Here is a 19,444-nt window from a genome sequence, read left to right on the forward strand (position 1 = left end):
AATGATGATCGACGGAGATTATAGACTTGTCCTACAAATAATGTAAGTCTTTTTAGTCACTTTGTTTTTACTCGTGCACATCGTGAGAACTTTTCAAGAGATCATCCATCTTAAAGCTACTAACACAGAGACTGCTTAATTGTGGAATTTTAAGCAAATAGACTCCCTCAAAAATAAGATGCATCTCGTTGGCACTGATAACTCAAAATAGTGGTGGCCCTAATTAATCCCATTGTGATCAACATAGTCATGACTCGTGACTAATATAGTAATATAGCTATGACCAACGAGAATGTTGGACCTTTTAAACGGGCCGAATGTAATGGATTTGCGCCCACAGCAAGTGAAGGGACTGCTCGTGACTAATGCACACATGGGCATTCTAGCAATGGGAACGACTTGCAAGCAATTACTGCAAATTTGCTTGTCAATTGACATAAAGATAAAGATAATAAAAGAAACATTGGAGCTGAATTACCACCCTTCCTGATATTCAAATAACCTTGTTTAAGTTTTGACAAGTGGGCCAAGATTACATTCAAAATAATTAACTTTCAATAGAAACACTCGAAAATAAACATACTTCTATGTACTAAGAATTGAAAAGGAGCTATACTAGGATTATACATACGATACCATATAGAACTATAAACAAATAAATAACCAGCAAGACGGTGTTATGTGTCATTGGAATTGGCTGATTTATTATCTATATCGGCAGCAATTGTGTGTTATGATCATTGTCCGCTTTTGCCACAGTCATTTTGAGCTGGATTATGCGTTTCAATAGCGTCCCTTATCTTCTGAAACTGCAGAGTGACGGCACAACGTTAACATCAAACTCGAGGGTACTGATAACTCAAACTGGAAACAGTGAAACACATTTTATGCCTGAGGTTCACAATAAACATATTCTAACACCATTGACCCGATTTTCAGTTCAAAGAATAACTTACTTTGAATTCAGTAGTACTTCAAATTAAAGTTATGGTATTTTGAAGCTTTAAGAACAGGGAAAGGAAAGCAGAAACATACTTATTAGTATTTTGAAAATAATCTTATCAATTCATTAGCATCTGGTCTGTACCTCATCATTTCAATTTCTAGGATGGATAATGAGTTGGCTAATTTTTGACACAGTTAAAATGTAGAAATAGGTGGTTCGGTCATAAATTTAACTACAGCTTTATACATAAGTAACTTTACGAAGCGAAATCTGATTCAATAGTAGCTAAGATAGGGCCATGACGTTGTCCAAATACATTGATAGGTATGGTGTGGTTGACATGGGGGTAGTTTTGTAGAACGAAGATGGGTAACATCAAAGGTCCACACTTTGTCATCAGCAAACCAAAACGCTACTGCCAGCATTTCAAATTGAGTTTCCATGCCATTTCGGACAGTTTGAAATGCGGTACTGAACAAAGTTTCGTGTGTGACGCTTCAATGCATTAAGCCTATTTTTTCTATTTTTGCTGTGTCAAGTTCAAGCTTTATTACTAGAACTCTACAAGTAATATTCTAAATTGTGGGATAACAAGCGCAATGGCTCAAAACAACTGTTTTCCACCAAGCAACTCCTTCATTTACCTAATTGTATCTATTCCCATTGTTCGAAGGAACATCATAAACAACCTGCAGGTATATTTGGTAGATCTGAAATGAATTATCAGGGTAACAACATCTGCAGTGAAATGCCTGAACACTTTTGCTAGAGTGCCAACATTTTTGCGTTGATAAACACTGATCTATGACTACTGTCTACAAGGATAGAGGTATATAATACATCAGAAGCTTCAGACAAAGAAGGAAGCCAAATGCCCTCGAGTACTCGAGCTTCACATTTGAAGTTTACAAAGTTGAACTCAGCTAGCCTTTGTATGTAAAAGAATACTAAAGGGCCTTAAATCGGCAAACTATAATGTTGGTACATCTTAACTCAACAAGGATCTGCACAATACCAGTATCTTTCCATGATGGCAAAATGCAAGCAAATTAGAAATGATCAAAAGTTTGCTGATCAATATTTTATAAACAGAATAAATAAACAAAAGAAAAAAAAATTAGGAGAAATGGGCACAGAAGATTAATAATCACTTAGGGAAGAGCTATATAGACAGGAGCAGGGAATACGTCTAAATGTCTTTCCAAAGCTTAGGTTGGATTATATTGGACTGAAGAATTGGATTTTACTACATTGGATTGAGCTAACTGAGGTGTATTGAATAAACTAATTAATTCTGAATTGAACTAAATTTAAGTGCTGACTTTAAGAACAAAAACCGAAGAAGAACAACAATAATAACAATAAGGACTGAATTGAAGTACTTATTAGAGTCGAGTGGTGGTGAACTCCGGAATCTAGAGTGGGATGAGCTCAACATGCACTTAAGAGAAGAAACAGGGCAGCTCACTAAACAGATGACCAATCCTGAACTGCAGTAACACAAATTGCTAACTAATTCCTATTAACTAGGTCTATTCCAATTACCTTTATTCGATACTAAGGGAAGAGGAGAAGAAAAGGAAACCATTTCCTCAGATGACTTGATCAAGAAGATTCGCAGCTAAAATTATACACATGAACAATCTTTTGACGAAGAGATAGGAAGGGAGGGAGGGGGGGCACATATACACCTTACAGGCTTACATAACCTCAAGGCATTAGCACATCTGAAAAGAAAAATACAAATTCCATGAATGCCTTAAACAGATGAAACCTGATGGCTGCTATGTGTATACAAGAAAGGGGAAGAGGAGATCAAATGCGCACCTTTGCTAGTGAACAAGAAAATTCCTCCAACTTTCCATCAGCTCCACGATAGAAATGAAAGCAAGGAAGTACCTTCACATTCATACTTTTGCACATTGCTTTATTCTCATCAAAATTGACCTTTAAAAACATTATCTCAGGATGTTCTTCGGCCATTCTGCACAACTGGAAAGACAACTAAGGTTTAGTACCCCAAAAAATTACAAGCAAAAAGATTGAATTACATATAAAAGTAGGTAGGGCGATGTAAATTCGAGCAAGAAAGGATCAATAATTACCACCTACCGACGAACCATGGTGGATACGAATTTTTACATCCATACTAATGTACACTATCCACAAAAACATACACATGAGCGCTTTACGCTCCCAAGTGGGGCAAATGGGGTGTGACATCATTCATCATAACCAACTCTGCCTAAAGAATAAAATTAGAATGGGTTGGGTAATATGATTACTTAGCTTGTTTCGAAAAAGAAAAACACAATAACTTTGCTTGTGATAACAGAACCAAACCAGAAAATTTCAAAGGAGGAAAAAGAGCACTAAAATCATTTTTAAGAATAAAAGAAAGACCATATATAGTATGATGAGTAACTTTCTAGTCATCTCAGCACAAAAGAAAAGATCGCACTGCTCTTTACAAGTCATGAAAGAAGCATAGTTGCTACATGGAAACTGTCCATTGTTTTGTACAAATTCCCAATCGATTCCTTCAGATTCTTATAGTGCAGATGCCTAATAAGTTCAATCCAGCTAATCGACAATATTTCACAATGGCGGGAAATCATGTTTTGTATGGGAATAAATGGGTGCTTTAGGAAATGGATTGTGGTTAGATTATTTAGAACTATTAAGATTTTGTAATAAAAGCATTAGAAAAAAGAAAAAAAACGAAAGTAACTAATTATTTAGTTCGACCCCATTGACAAATCCCTTTCTTTTATCACCTGGAAGATGCTGTAGATTGGTCTTATAGGCTAGCAAAATGTTCTCAAGCGGAACAGTTATGCTACTTATCATTCTTGAGTTACCCAATTACCATCAAATAGACAAACGCCCATGTTTGATGTACAGCACTTTACCATAGATATCAAATTCAACAATCAGTACTTCGTTTCGGACCCAAAAAATGCAAAGTTAACCGTACAAAAGTGAGTCTGACACCTAGAAATATGCCCATGTCCAATTATATGACATGACTGAGTAACAGAGGTGCACCCCATGTCATTTGAATTCCACTTAGCATACTTTTTAAATACCAATGGATGGCATGCACTAATATAAAGAAGAAACAAACAATATAGCAAGTGACTCCTTCAGTGCATGTTTGACTTGACAGAAAAAAAATTATGTAGTATTCTCTTCATTCCAAAGTCCTTTCCACATTTCCCAATTAACATGCTCCATCCTTTCACGGCAACTGCTCAGTTTGTTCTATGCTTTTTCGGAAAAGTTAAGATCTTAACTAGACATTGCAAAACAGTTGGTCACAAGTTGTCTTCACACCTAACAGAAAATGTCTACATCTCAAATCTCAATGTATTCATAAAAAGTGTGAGCAACGAAGCAGCTTACCCTAGGAAATAAAGCACGGCAAGAGGCACACCAAGTTCCATAGAATTCAACAACTACTAATCTATCTCCAGCGTCTTTTAACGCACTCAGAAACTCCTCAGTAGAATGAATATCAATCATATTGGGTCCTGCATTTTTTTCCCACCATTTTGGTTGATCAGTCGCTTCTGCAACAACAGCATGCACCTGCAGTGCATTGTCAATACACACGAAAAGCTGTAAAGTTAATATGCCTTGAACTCTGAATGAATTTGATTACCACAACGATTACTACTTAGCCATGTGACAAAATAGGAGGGTAAATGTCTAACTAGGGATGGTTCTAGGCATGTGAAAAGTGTGCAGTGTGCAGGCCCCTAGAATCAAGAGGCATAGGTGTTACTCCCTTTGTCCTTTTGAAATTGTCGCACTTTCCATTTTAATCTTTTTTTACTTTGCCACAATTTCCTAGTATGAAAATGTCCCCACTCCCGACTACTTTATTTAATTTCATTCACATATTTTCTTTCTCTTTTGATCTCATCCACACAACATGAATAAGCTCACTTAGTCTCAATCTTCGTTCTAAAGTGCGTTGTATCAATATCAAAGAGATGGACTGCCTATTTGGTTATTGGTATAAAATGATAAAAAGGGTAATGGAAAGTTGGTGTGAGTTTAGTAAGGAAATCTCTAGACAAATTATAATCATGCTTGTTCTAATTCAATGAGTTCAATCATCTCAATTTTTTCACAAAAATTCATTATGTTGTATTTAGTATCAACCTCTTAGAGAAGTGGTATCAGGTCGTTATGAAAATTTGTGAACAAAAATATTTTTAATGATCGAATTTTCATCACCAAAGAATCTATTTTAAGTTACACTATAAATCATTTTCATTATTACCATTTAGTACAACCAAATGGGCTGTAAGATAAGTTTAATTGTTTGTTTCCAAAAATTCATATATAAAAATAAATGTTTCTAGCCTAATTTTTTTTAAAAATAATGAACATTAATAACTAGTGTGTAAATAAAAGCACGCCACCTCAAGACAAGGCAATGAGGTATATTAGATACTAGTAACAATGGCACGAATAGTAGGAATTTTGTAACAACATTTCTTGTATGGAGGGGCGAAGCTACAAGGGAGGCTAGGGGGGTCGCCTCTCTAGCCAAAAACACAATCCTTTGTATTTTTACCTTTGAATCCCTTACAAATATATGATAGATAGTTTGAGAAGTGAATAAATATCACAAAAACTATAATAGCTCAATGGTTAGAATAGTACATTTGAAAGTTAAGGTCAAGGTAAGGTATTAAGTCCGAATTTATACTTGCTTTGTTTTTTAAAACAAACTTTCAAATTATACTATAATGTTATTAATCTTTCTCTTCCATAACTTAATTTTCATATTTTTTTATTTATTTATATTTACATGTACTATCTTAATTTTAATAATGTTTTTTCGACTAGGTAAATATATGAGTCAAAAACACTTAATTTCTTTTTCCAAAGGGATAATGATAGGAAAACTTCAACTTCATGTGTTGAAAATGATTTTTTTATTATCATTTAAGTTCATTTCAGTTTACGTGATTTTAAAACGTTTATCGTTTAACTAGATTTTATGTAAATAATTTGCTAGTATATGGCCTATTTGGCCCCCTAGTTCAAATTCCTAGGTTCGCCCGAGCTTGTATGAGAATATCTCACCCTGGCTTATACAATCAGTTTAAGGTTATAAATTGATCACTTTAAGATTACAATTGATCATCTTGATTGTAAGTCATCACTAAAGTTATAAGTGATCATTTTAAAATTCAAAGTGACTGATCACTCTAGTGATAGCTAAGGTTATAAGAGATCACTTTAAGATTATAAAGTGATCACGTTAAAGGTGTAAGTAATCAATTTAAGATTATAATTGTTCACAATCATAAGTCATCACTCTCACTTTAAAAATGTTAGTTTTCATTGGGTCACCCAATATACACCGTCTTATTATTGAGAATTTGCGATTCTGTAAGTATTTGTTAGTCAAATACACCCAATAAACTACAATAACTTTTCTGGGTTTCCTACAATCAACAAATAATTGATATAAATTCATTAAAAACATTATGGTGAGCAAAAATAGGAGGAAAACAATAAAATTCAAACAGGATTAAAATGTTGTTTACCCACAAATGCAGCAATTCAACAAAAGTTTAATAACACTCATTAATATAAGTATAATACTATAACGGTTTCAATAAAATAAATACAAGTATGATAGAATTACCTTGAAGGAAGAAACATGGATTCTGGGCTTGAAAGAGGGGGTTGAAACAGAAACAAAATTGTTATTTAGGGTTTTAGAACGCAATTGAAAAGAATTAGAACTAGGTAAGATAATTGGGTGCAAAGAATTGAGGGAAAAGGAAGAGTATGGAAGAGAATTGGAAGAAGATAAACGGATAGAATCTGCCATGGAAGAGATAATTTGATGATTGAATGATTAATAGTGGGTGGATAATTATCGATCAAGCAACAGATTAGCAGTCGTATGGCATGGCAGAAGAACTCTGATTTTTGGTTCCTCCTTCTCCGAAATATAAAACCCTCGCGAATTCAACTAGTGGCCGGTGCTGACTCTAAAATATCAATGCTCCTTGTTATAATCTTCAATTGGAAATGGGATTTTTTTTTGTTTCGAGAAGAAGTACTACTTGTGTTAGAAAGATTTTGAGTTCGATTCTTTTTAATTATTTTTTTCTTTTTATTTTATTTTATAATGAAAAAAAATTGAAAAATATACTACTACGGATTAACAAAATTAATTTTAAATACTCTAGCACTAATTCACTTTTTTATTAATTTTCTAAAGTGAAAATTATTAAAAATTATACTCTATCATATTCAAAGTATAATTAAGTTCATTTGGTCTGAGACTGGTGTTAATAAACATGTAAGAAGATCACAATCAATCGACTAAGAAAATAGACATTTGATATATCATTGATAAAGTCGACAACTCAGTATCTCACACAAATCAGAATTTAAAGAGAGAAGAATAGTACAGAAACCATACCCGTGCCCCCTCCTAAATTTAGTCAAGTAAAATACGATCACTCATATTATTCCAAAAGATAAGTACATACAAAAAGATTGGTGCGCACTCACATTTGGTGTGAATGTGCAAAAAATAATTTGCTTATTCAAATTAAATTTTATTTTTTTTTTAATTTTACCAATTGGTTTTTTATTCATTTAATTCACAATTAGGTATATTTTTATCTTTCACTATTGAAATTGGTTTTTTGGCATTTTGTATTTGACATCTTAGCATATTTAAGTAGGCAAATATTTTAAGTTGTATTTTATCAGTTGATATTTAACTAGTTTAAATTGGTGTGTTTCATTTTTTTCGAATGTTATAGTTGTTATTTTAGAATATTAAAGTTGTTTTAATACACTGAATTACTAGATTTAGTTGATGTGTTTGCAATTTGAAGTTGATATTTTAACTTATTAAGTTTGCATTTTAACTACATATAATTAATATTTTATCTAGTTTAAAGTAGGCATTTTAACTACTATTAAAGTTATCATTTTAGTATAGTTGGTGTTTTAGAATGTTTTAGTTAGACTTTTAATCACTGAAGTTGGCATTTCAACAAGATTAAGTATGTGTGTTTGCATTTTGAAATTGGCAATTTAATTATATTATAGTTGTTATTTTAAATTGATTTAGTTGTTGTTTTAATTAATACCTACTTCTAAACATCTATTGACTACTCTAAATTATCATAGTACCTACTTTATATGTAACAATATTTTAATTTTCTGGGCATTTATCAATTTTGACCTTAAATGTATCAATTTTGAAAATTGATACCTTTAAGGTCAAAATTGATATCTTTATGATCAAAATTGAAAAATGCCCAAAAATTGAAAATATGCCCAGGTTGTTACACGTGCAAATTGGGCCGACCCAAATTGTCGGTCTCATTATGAAGTCGTCTCGTCTAAGACTAGCTGTAGTGAAAAATGAAAATATGAAAAAAAAGCTTCTATTAAAAAAAAATTCCAAAATAAGCTTCAGAAAATTTTAAATTTCCAAAATAAACGTTTCAATGTCAAAGCTGAGGTCATGTATTTATTCGCTGTTATTAACAGCGAACAAAGAAACTGACAAAAAAAAGTCAAAATCCTTTAAGGAAGACAATGTCATGACATTAAAGAATAAAAAATTACCCCCATTAATTCGCTCTGAGCGAACAATTACTTTATTTTTTGTCCTTTCCAAACGGTATGATATTGTCTTTTTTATTCGTTGTTAGTAACAATAAATAAAGTTATGATAAATTTATTTTCCCATATTCGTTATTAATAACAACAAGCAAATCTTAACCTTAAGTTCGAATAGGAAGACAATTATTTAAGTAATTAAAACTTTTGAAAGCTTATTTTGAAAATTTATTTTATAAAAAAATCACTTCATTCAATTTTTCTCTAATAGTAGGGCAAAGCCCAATGTCCCACTTTCTCCTAATGGACAGGAACAACAACATTGAGCACCCCTTTTAGGTCTATGACCCAACACCATCAAATGCAGCTTTCTTGAACATGAATGCCACCTTTCACATGAGTTCTTATGGTGGTAAATCTTAATCTCTTTTCTTATTTTATTCTCTTGCTAATTTCTTAAGAATTCAACAATATTATTTGGTTGACTTAAAAATTTTAAATTAACAAAAGAATTTTATAATTATTAAAAGGTAATATGGTTATTAACTTCCTACACCTTTTTAAAATTATCTATTCCTTAAAATTTCAACTTCTCACGTTAATTGATAAAGTTATTGTGGTTAGTGGACTTAAAATGCTAAAATAGCGTTCTCTAACCATTCATTTTTGGTTAAAAAATACTTTTCATGTCCCAAAAGTAATTAAAAATAAGGAAAATTGACATTAGTAATTCAACCTTTTACTCATCCGCAGTGAATAATCCCACTTTTAGATTATTTTCTAATAATTCAACATTTACCCTTAGTTTACAGTGAATAATCCAACCTTGATTTTAGTTTGTTAGTAACATACCCTATTATTATCTATTATTAGTAATATAATATGTTGGAAAATTTATCATAAACGTTGAATTATTAGAAAATAATTCAAAGATGAGATTATTCACAATGAATTTGTAAAAGGTTAAATTATTAATATTAATTTTTCCTTAAAAATATTAGTATGTGTGTAAATTTACCACTGATAATGTTTAGACCATAACAACTATCGTGAAATTTAAGAGCTCATGTGATCGATTGGTACATCTATTAACTATCATATTAGATTCTCTTAAGGAAACAAAATTAAATTTCTTGTGATAAAACGAATAAGCCTATTTTTTGTTCTTCTTGTCCACTTGAAAAATATATTAAATTATATTTTCATCCTTTTTAATATTTTTTTTAATAATACATGATTCATTAATAAAGAGTCATACGATATCTACATCAGAGATAAAAATTAGCAAATACATAACAACTTTAACCAAAAATAATTCAAAATTAACAAAACTACGATCGTTGTGTATGAGATCTGACAATTTTGATTATCCTCTTCCACATCGCTGTTTAATACAACCTTCTACAAGGGGGTCTTTCGATTTGTTGTAGTCTTGAGATAGAATTGAATTTGATGTAGTTGATGGTAATTGTATTTTTAGTATCTGCTGCATTATCGCATTAATTTGTACCAACAAATCAACTAGAGAACAAAATTCATAACCCCAAACTCTCACGTGGAGAGAGATTAAAACCCAATATACGGGTAAAATCAACCCAATGAATGGGTAGAACAACTCTCCTGTAGGGAGAGGACACAAATTTATTCTAATCATATTGAAAAAGCTTAAAACAAAGAAATTAGTAGCTTACCATCAACCAAAAAGTTGATAATAGTCCTAAACCAACTATGGAGATTAGGGTTTTTTTAGAGAGAAAAGAGAGAAAAAAAAAAAAGAAACGGCTAGGTTTTTTTTTGCATCTTTATATCTAACCCCCCTTTTTGAATACTAATTACATGTCATTGATATCATTCATAGTGATATTTAAACTTCTCCAGTTTGGAGCATTAATGGTCACCACTATCATTTGTTATTCTTGGATTACTTCTCTAAAATTCTATGGACATTTTCTATCTCTCTCAAAATCAAGTTTAAGTTCTTTACATCATTTAGGGTGCACATCAAAACTCAGATTAATTGTAAAATATAAAAATTCAATGTCATTATAGTAGAGACTATGATAATACTTCAATTTCTAACCCTTGTGCTGAAAATGACATGTTCTTCCGTTTTTATTATCCTCATACCATCATCTAAAATGTTAAAGTTAAAAGAAAAATTTGGTGGGACATAATAAAAGAAAAATAAGATAAATATCGTGATATAAGCGAGATTAAGATTGGTAAGTTGGTCTTCTTTTAATTTTTTTAGTTTTATACTATATGACTTAAAAAGCTTTCACATACTTAAGTCGATCATATGCTACAAATTCAAAGTTATTACGACAATAAATGCTAATCTTGAGTGTAACATGAGCAACCTTTATATTCCCACTGCAAGCCTGCAATTTCATTTGCATTTCCTCCATCTTAATATTTTTTTTCCTCATTTACAAACAATTATATATTTTTATTAAAAAGCAAAAAATCAAATAAAAAAGTAAAAAGCTAAAGTAATGCATTGTCTCAATCCTCTTGTTCCTTGCTTTGCTTCCTGTTCTTTCACTTTACACGTTTAGCACATTAAGGACTCCAAAACAAAGTTAAATACATACCCTCTTGCTTTTTAAGATTCTCCCTTATTTTTGGTTTCTATTTACAAAAAGTGTGTCCACTAGGATATTCAACACTACGTTTAGGGTTTATCATATAGCTTATGCAACAACCATTTTTCTCATTTTTTTTTATTATGGATGAGAATCAAATCTAGTTACAATAGTGAAAGAAAAAGCAGTCTATCAACCCATAATTCTCGAACTATTTTTCCGATTCCTTTGTTGCCTAAGCTCCTATCTTTTATACGCAAGTTGTTCGCTTACAATGCTGTTGTAAGACAAGTCACTCTTGACAATGATATCAATGATCGCAAATCCCCAATAAATTTTGTTTGATGAGATTTGAATCTTATTACAAAGGTGAAAGGGAAAAACATTCGACCAACCCATAATTCACGATTTATTTTTTCTTATTCCTATGTCACCTAAGCTCCTATCTTTTACCTATAACACCATGCAAGCTATTTGCTTACAATCTTGTCTTAAGACAAGTCAAGCACTCTTGACAATGATATCAATGATTGATATAAAATTCCCTACATATCATGTTTGATGAGAATCAAATCTTATTACAAGGATGAAAGGAAAACAATCGACCAATCCTTAATTTTCAAGCCATTTTCTTATTCCTTTGTTGCGGAAGCTCTTATCTTTTACCTACAAGTTAAGCACTTTTGACAGTGATATCATTGACTGATGTAAAATTTTAGATGGTCATGGATATAATGCTGAAAAAGTAACCAATATGATAAAGGTAACCAAGAATTAGGCAAGGGATATACATGGTGATGCAAAATCTAGTCAAAAAGCAAAAGATTAAACAAAATTTGATGTGGGGTCAATGTGGTGGGAAGAAAAGAGGAGAGGAATCTCTTTGTAATTTGCCATCCAAAATTCTTAATTTGTTCATCTTGGCTTCACACCAATGTAATTGTTCTTGTGTTATATTTGCCATTCTTAAAACTCTTGACACCACTTTTAAGTCTATTAATCCCATTAATATCTCCATTTCTTCTTCCTTTGTTAGCTTCTTTTTTCTCAAGCATATTCTACTCCTTTGTAGCTCTTTTAGCTTCAACTTCTTCTGCATACACAATCAAATAATATTTTATTTTTAATTATTTGATAAAATAGCAAAATAATTATACTTGAATGATTTTATACTCACAAAATAATTGCATAAAAACAAGTTAAAATTTGTTAGTATGTTGAATTGTTAGTTTATAAAATTTTTATATATAGTTTGCATAAACAATTATCATGCACCTTATCATTTTTACGATATTAAACACTTTGACATTTTAATTATAGAAAGTATAAATGTAATTAATAGTGTTTTATTTGTCATTATTTTTTAATAATAATGACTTTTGAAATAATAATAAAGGTAGAAAAGTTGTTGAGATATACTGAGAAAAGAAAAGTCTCAAAGAGAACGAAGGCAGGCGAGGGCGAGGGATTTGTACATATATTTTTTGTTACTTTATACTTGCAATAATTTCAAAACACGCAAGTCAATGTACATAGATTTTATTAGCGAATATTTGCATCTTCACTTGAATAAAATTTTTAAAAATGATTATATTGAGACGAATCTAATATGATTATATTTTATATGACTGTACTTTTTTTCTTAAAGCTAATTTACTTTTACTTATATGTATGTGGAAGCAAACTTTATTAGTATTATAAAAGGCAAAGTGTTGCAAATATAAAAAACCCAGAAAATAAATACTTTTATATATATATATATATATATATATATATATATATATATATATATATTACCTTTTTGTTGTGTTTGTTATAGACTTTGAGAAGAGTAGGATGAATAGATCCCTTTGGATGGTGCTTAAAAAGAGCTGAGATAACTTGGCAATGAGTTTCCCTATCTGCTTTTAGAAAATTCATAAATGTTCGGATTGAGTCTTCTAGTATTTTCATGAACATTGTTGATGCTATTCTTCCACTACTTACTTCCTTTTCTTCACCTTCATAATCTGTACAATTAAATAATTCAGCATCTTTTTGTTTTTAATTTATTAAAAACATTGTAATAATAAGAAATTAAAATATATTTAGTTAGGAAAATATATTTTTTTGTTTCTCCAAATATATTCTTATTTTGTTTTACTACTTTTAGAACCTAGTATTAGAGCTTTACTACTAAAAGTTGCAAACAAAAACACATATCATATATAGTATGAGAGCTTTATTACTATAAAAATGTGTTACACAAAAACTATCTAATCATATGACATATGTTGCACTTCAAACTATAATGAAGCATAAAAGTGATAAGTGATTTTAAAAAAAATTTAAAAAATATTTTCTACTAGTGCGTAACCATCACTTATATCAATACCAATAACCAAATCGATCGCTATAGGTTCTACATCATTGATTTTTACAATTTTATGATTCAATATTTGATGTTTATAATTCAATAATCTTATGCACTTTTTATTTATTTGAAGTTGTACATGATGTTTGCTACTAAGGGTTAACAAATTACAACTCTTTTGTTAGTTTTATCCTATGTTACTTAGACTCAGGTACTGATGTCGGATACTGGTATGTGTCCAAGTGTTGGATCCGTCAAAATATTCAATTTTATGCCTAAAATGAAGTGTCTAAGTGCCTTATCAATGTCCGAGCATCAAGGATCGGACACGGGTACGTGAAATAAAATGAAGAGTTTGAGTAACTTAGGTTTTATCATTAACAAGGATAGGGTTGCGTACAACTGACCCTACCAAATCTCATCGTAACTAGGTGAAAAACACTTAATGATATCGGGATAATGAAATATCGTTTATATAGTTAACATACTAAGGAAGTGTTCCTCTTACCAAGATATTCAGGCACTTGGAGCAACTTAGGAGCAACACACCTTATTCTTGTAAAAATTTGAGGTCTCTTCCCATACTCATAAGGCTCAGATTCAATATACCTTTGAAGAAGTACCTGAAATTGTTGGAATTGTTGTGCTACATGAGCAGGACAACCAGGGTCTAAGTGATCTTGTGTTCTTGACATTTGTTTCCTCTTGAAGTTCTCATAGTTCCAATTTAGGGTCTCCCATGCTAAACATATTTGAGCTACATATGCAACTTCTAGTTCATTGTATGGATTCTTCTTGTAGATATCATCATTTGAACTTCTCTTCTTTTTGGTACCCATTTTGTGGAAAATTCTTTGAGACATTGATCTTGGCTCCACTTGAATTGACTTCAAAGATTCTAACATAATTTTGCAAATTAAGTTAATTAGGATAGAATTTAAAATAAAGATATCTATTGGTCTAGGAAAAATAGACATTAATGATCAAGTTTAAGTTTTTGGTTGAGTTGGTTTCTTGATATAGTATTAGAAGCCAGCGTGACAATAAGTCATGAGTTTGAATCTCAACCACCCCTCATTTGAAGTGAAGGGCTCTCGTGTGAAGGAGCGTGTTAGAGGTATAACATATTCTAGGGCCTCAACTATCAGCTTAAACTTTTGGTTGAGTTGATCACGGGTTCATATCTCAACCATTCTTCATTTAATGTGAAGGGTATGTGTTACATTCACACAACTAGCCTAAAGGCCTCTTGTGTGAAGGAGCATGTAAGAGGTCACAACTATCAACTTAAGTTTTTGGTTGAATTGGTTCCTTGATATGGTATTAGAAGCCTGTATGACAATATTGTGTTGCATCCACACTTTTAACCGGAAGGGCTCTTGTGTAAGATGGTGTGTTAGAGATACATATAATATATCTTAATGCCTCGACTATCAGCTTAAGTTTTTAGTTGATTTGATTTCTTGACAAAAATATCGATTCTCATATAGACCGGATACATCTTCAACGGAGAAAATGTGTTTACTCGAGTCATCCCATCAGTTTCGAGTCAAATCAAAATTGAGTTTTTATCCACATTGGTTTCAGGTCAATTTTATACAATACTGAAAAAACATCGGATCGGGTCTGTTTTGAACAGCTTTAGACATGCAATACCTGTTTCATGGAGCTTTTGGGCACTAATTCTATCAAGAAACATGATTTCTTCATCATACTTTTGGTAGACAGCATAGGACTCCCATTTGGGACAGCTTCTTCTTGATGAGGAAGAAAAAGGATCATCTGTACCTGAATCTCTTATTGAACTCCTCCAATCGGATGAACTTTTTGAAGTTGATCCTACTGTGTATGTATCTTCAAATATTACCTCTTTCTCTTTTTGGAGTTCTTCCATTTTCTTTGCTTCCCATTTCGGTGGGTCATAAATCAAAAATTTTTCATCCCTTTTGAAATTTGTGTCTTCTTTTACTACTTCATTCTTCTTTTCTTGAGTTTCTCTTGCAAAATGGTCTAAAGATTAAACCACCAAGTACATGTTAGGCCTTTACAGTTCAACTGATTTTTATTGATTTAAATGATTTTTATTCATTGAAACTGATTTTTACTAATTAAATTGATTTTTACTAATTGTAACTAATTTTTACAATTGGTATTAATTTTTACTGATTGAAATTGATTATAGCTGATTTTTAGTTATAAATTATAATTAATCGTCATTAATTAAAACTAATTGTAACTGATTTTTTTAAAAAAATTATAATCACTATTATGTATTTTTACATTGATTCTAAAATTAATAAAAAATTGTATTCTCAAAAGAAGAACTTCAATGCATGCAATTTAAGAGGTGGATAGACTCATTTTAACAGTACAGAAAAAGAAAAAAATATAATTATCTGAAAAAGATGACGAACCATCTAAAATAAACATCCTCCATAACCCTTACTCTTAAAAAAGAATAAAATATTTTAATTTATTAATTAAGAATAAAACAAAAATTAAAAATGATCAATAAACTGTATAAAAAATCATTACCATGATAAAATTTTAAAAAGTAATTGATAAATAGTGTAAGAAAAAACATATCATTACCACTATCATGATATATAAATATATTAAATTTATAATTAAATAAGACAACTCTATCCGATTATTTCAAATTTGTTGATTAATAATAAAATAAAAAATTAAGAGTGATTGATAAATAATAAATCACATGATTACCGTGATAATTAGTTGGATATTCTTGGGGCATGGTATCCTCATGTTTGAGCTGATCAAAGTGGACATAATTAGTGTTCTTATTGTCTTTAATGGTGTCAACTTCTGTGAGTTGATCAGAATCTGAACTAAAATCCAATCTTGATGTATAATCTTCTATGATGAACTCATCTTGATGCTGTTCAATCTTATCATCATTGTAATCATTATCAAATCCAAGCTGTTCATCAACTGAGTCTTCAAATAAGGTCTTATACGAGTAGTTGCTCGACTCACTACCAACGTCAGATAAATTATTATTATTGTGTTGCTCATCGTTTGTGGATATGGGTTGTTGCCTTTCTTTCCTCTCCAAATTCTGATCATAGTTTTCTATGAGCGGGATATACTGGGTACGGTGATGATGATGTTGTTCATCGTTACAGTTGATAGAGCTTCTTTGAATGTGAAAGTAATTATCATGTTCATCATCTTCAAAATCATGATCACTATCATGATGATTATCTGGGTTTTTTGGATGAAAGATTAGGAAATCTCCATCATTTAATATATCAGCTACAAGATGATGATCATGATGATCATCTTCTTCATGTTGTAGGTACCTATATTCTTGTTGCTCTTCTTTATTGCAATATGTAGTAGCTTCTTCATCTTCATCTTCTTCTTCATCTTCTTCTTCATCTTCATATATTATCTCATCCTCGGCTCTGTTCATGTGAGTTTATTGACAATGTGTTAGTCAAGTCCACAGGTAGAAAGAATATATTTTACTAATATGTGGGAGCGAATCGAATACAAAATAAAATCAGTGAGTTAAGAGAAGTTTAAATAGGATCCTTATAAGAGAGACGATTTCAGAACAAGGAGCTCATGTGCTAATATTTATATTAGTTGGGCTATTCAACCCATATATAAAAAATTTTCATTAGATCGATGATGAAGTAGTAAGAGAGTTAAGATTACCTGAAAAAGAAAGTGAAGAGTTTAAGAAAACAAAGGGAGATGAAGTAGAAGAAGAGGAAAAAGAACTTAGTGACATTGAAGAAGAGCTTAACAAAGGCTTCTTTTCTTGAACATGGCATTCTCTTTTCCTTCTTAAACTTTAGTGAGCCTCGTTGATTTAATATCTTACTCTTTACTTTTAAAAGGAAATCATCACTCAATATAACCAAACCCCAAATAAAAAATTATACTATTTCTTTACTGGGTTGCTTGCAACACGTCTTATTCTTCTTGGTCAAACCATTACATACTTTAGCACCGTTTTACTATGATACAAGTTTATATAGTTAGTCTATTTTCTAATTATTCGTTATAAGATTGTATCTTTTTTAGGTTATAAGTTATCTTTCTATGACTATAAAAAGTTACAACTCATCTTGTATGAAAATGTTTCATTATGAGCCGAGTCCATACAATTAGCTTATTTTTCTGATTAATCACATTAAAATTACAAGTGATTACTTCAATAAAATGCATGTATATGGGGCCAGTCTAATAGAGATAGTCTTACCATGAGACCATCTTATTTGAAAAATTTGTGAAAAGTTATTATTTTAAAACTGTATGTAATTAATTATAGAGTTATAAATAATAATTTTAAAATAATAATAAAATAAAAAAATGCTAACCGCCATTCATTTTAATTAAGTTTGATAAAAGCCACATATTAAAGATTTTTTTTTATCCTTTCACTCATTCTTACTTTTAATCCTCTTACTAAAGATGCATAAAAGTGGGTCATGCTACTTATTACGGGTCTAAAGACAGTCGACACGATTGGAAAATTTGAAATAAATAAGCAAAAAAATATAAAAAAATTCACATAATAGCCAAAGTTTTAAACTATTTCCTAAAATAAATAGTTTTTTCCTAAATCTGTGGTTTTGAGCGAACAAAAGCTGAAGGTCAAAATTTGTCAAAGTCTTTGTTTGCTATTACTAACAGCGAACAACTGCAATTTTAAATTGTCTTCTTCTTCCTCATTTTAAACATTAAAAAAAGGAAAAAAATAGCTTCAACTAACTGTTCGCTATTACTAACAACGAACAAAGAAGTTTGGTCAAAAAAGGGTCAAAATCTTTGTTCGCTGTTACTACAAAAACCTTGACTTTTTTTTACCAAACTTTTATGTTCGTTGTTAGTAACAGCAAACAAGCCGAACCTCTGCTTTGGGAAAAAATTGCTTATCTTGGAAAATAGTTTGAAACTTTGGCTATTATGTGAATTTTTTATATTTTTTTGCTTATTCATTTCAAATTTTCACATAAAATTTGAAAAACATAAGTGAAAAAATAAAAAAAATAACAAAATAAACTAAGAATCAAACTTATTCCAAAAGTAAGCGTGAAATTCCCAAACCTGAGGTTTGGGGCTACTCGCAGTTAGTAACTGCAAACAGGTCAAAAAAGACAAAATAGCTGTTCGCAGTTAGTAAGTGCGAACAACTATTTTGTCTGTTTTGACTTGTTCGCAGTTACTAACTGCGAACAGCCCCAAACCTCAGATTTGGGAATTTCACGCTTACTTTTGAAATAAGTTTGATTCTTAGTTTATTTAATTAATTTTTTTTTATAGCCTACAGATTTCAAATTTCCATATGATCCAGCATGGCATGACAAATATAGAGTTGGGCTTGGTACGGGCCGCAGCCAACTGGTTGAGTATGTAGGTACACATGGAAAATAGAAATAAATAAGCATTTCTTGCAAAATAAATTCATAAATAAGCTTCCATTAAACTTATATCCAAAAATAAGCGCCTCCAAACCAATGCTAAGGGTTGGTTTTTGTTCGCTGTTACTAACAGCGGACCATTAACATCCATATTTAACAACTAGTAAAAAAGTCAACAAAAGTCAACTCAATCGGCTGTTGTTAGTAAGAGCGGTCGATTACTTGGTTGAATTTTGTTGACTCAGCTTAAGTAATGGCTCGCTGTTAGTAACAGTGGACGATTCTTTGGCGAACTTTTTTGACTCATCCTTAGCAATGGCCCGTTGTTGTTAAATGCGAACATACCCAAATCTTATCAACGGAACGGAAAGCGCTTATTTCTTCAAATTAGTTTACTCCAAACTTATTTTTTGATTTTTTTTTATCTAAATTTGCTTATTGATTTCAAATTTTCTTACGACATGACCTATGACATGAGAATAGCCCGCGGGTTAAGCATGTAGGTTAGACTACTTGAAGACGACTTATTAGCACGAATTGTAGA

General features: G+C 31.0%; 2 protein-coding genes across 3 annotated transcripts; both read right to left on the bottom strand.

Moving 5' to 3' along the window:
- Nucleotides 1–463: 463 nt before the first annotated feature.
- LOC130797661 (thioredoxin-like 2, chloroplastic) lies at nt 464–7,027 on the bottom strand. 2 transcript variants are annotated; one of them, XM_057660362.1, is made up of 5 exons: nt 6,618–6,984; nt 4,352–4,537; nt 2,774–2,938; nt 2,492–2,673; nt 464–809 (listed from the first exon to the last, which is right to left on the bottom strand). In XM_057660362.1, the coding sequence occupies exons 1-4, from the start codon at nt 6,804–6,806 to the stop codon at nt 2,665–2,667; spliced, it is 549 nt and encodes a 182-aa protein (XP_057516345.1). In that variant the 5' UTR covers nt 6,807–6,984; the 3' UTR covers nt 464–809; nt 2,492–2,664. The 2 variants fall into 2 exon arrangements, with proteins under 2 accessions (XP_057516345.1, XP_057516344.1); XM_057660361.1 differs by lacking the exon at nt 2,492–2,673 and having other exon boundaries at nt 6,618–7,027.
- A 3,907-nt stretch (nt 7,028–10,934) lies between these two features.
- Nucleotides 10,935–17,363, bottom strand: LOC130797662 (uncharacterized). Its single transcript, XM_057660363.1, has 6 exons — nt 17,189–17,363; nt 16,229–16,932; nt 15,161–15,514; nt 14,013–14,402; nt 12,949–13,160; nt 10,935–12,244 (listed from the first exon to the last, which is right to left on the bottom strand). Exons 1-6 carry the CDS (start codon nt 17,305–17,307, stop codon nt 11,999–12,001), a joined length of 2,025 nt encoding a protein of 674 aa, XP_057516346.1. The 5' UTR covers nt 17,308–17,363; the 3' UTR covers nt 10,935–11,998.
- Between the last annotated feature and the right edge of the window lie 2,081 nt (nt 17,364–19,444).

This window comes from Amaranthus tricolor, chromosome 13 (genome assembly GCF_026212465.1).
Source record: "Amaranthus tricolor cultivar Red isolate AtriRed21 chromosome 13, ASM2621246v1, whole genome shotgun sequence".
NCBI lineage: Eukaryota > Viridiplantae > Streptophyta > Magnoliopsida > Caryophyllales > Amaranthaceae > Amaranthus > Amaranthus tricolor.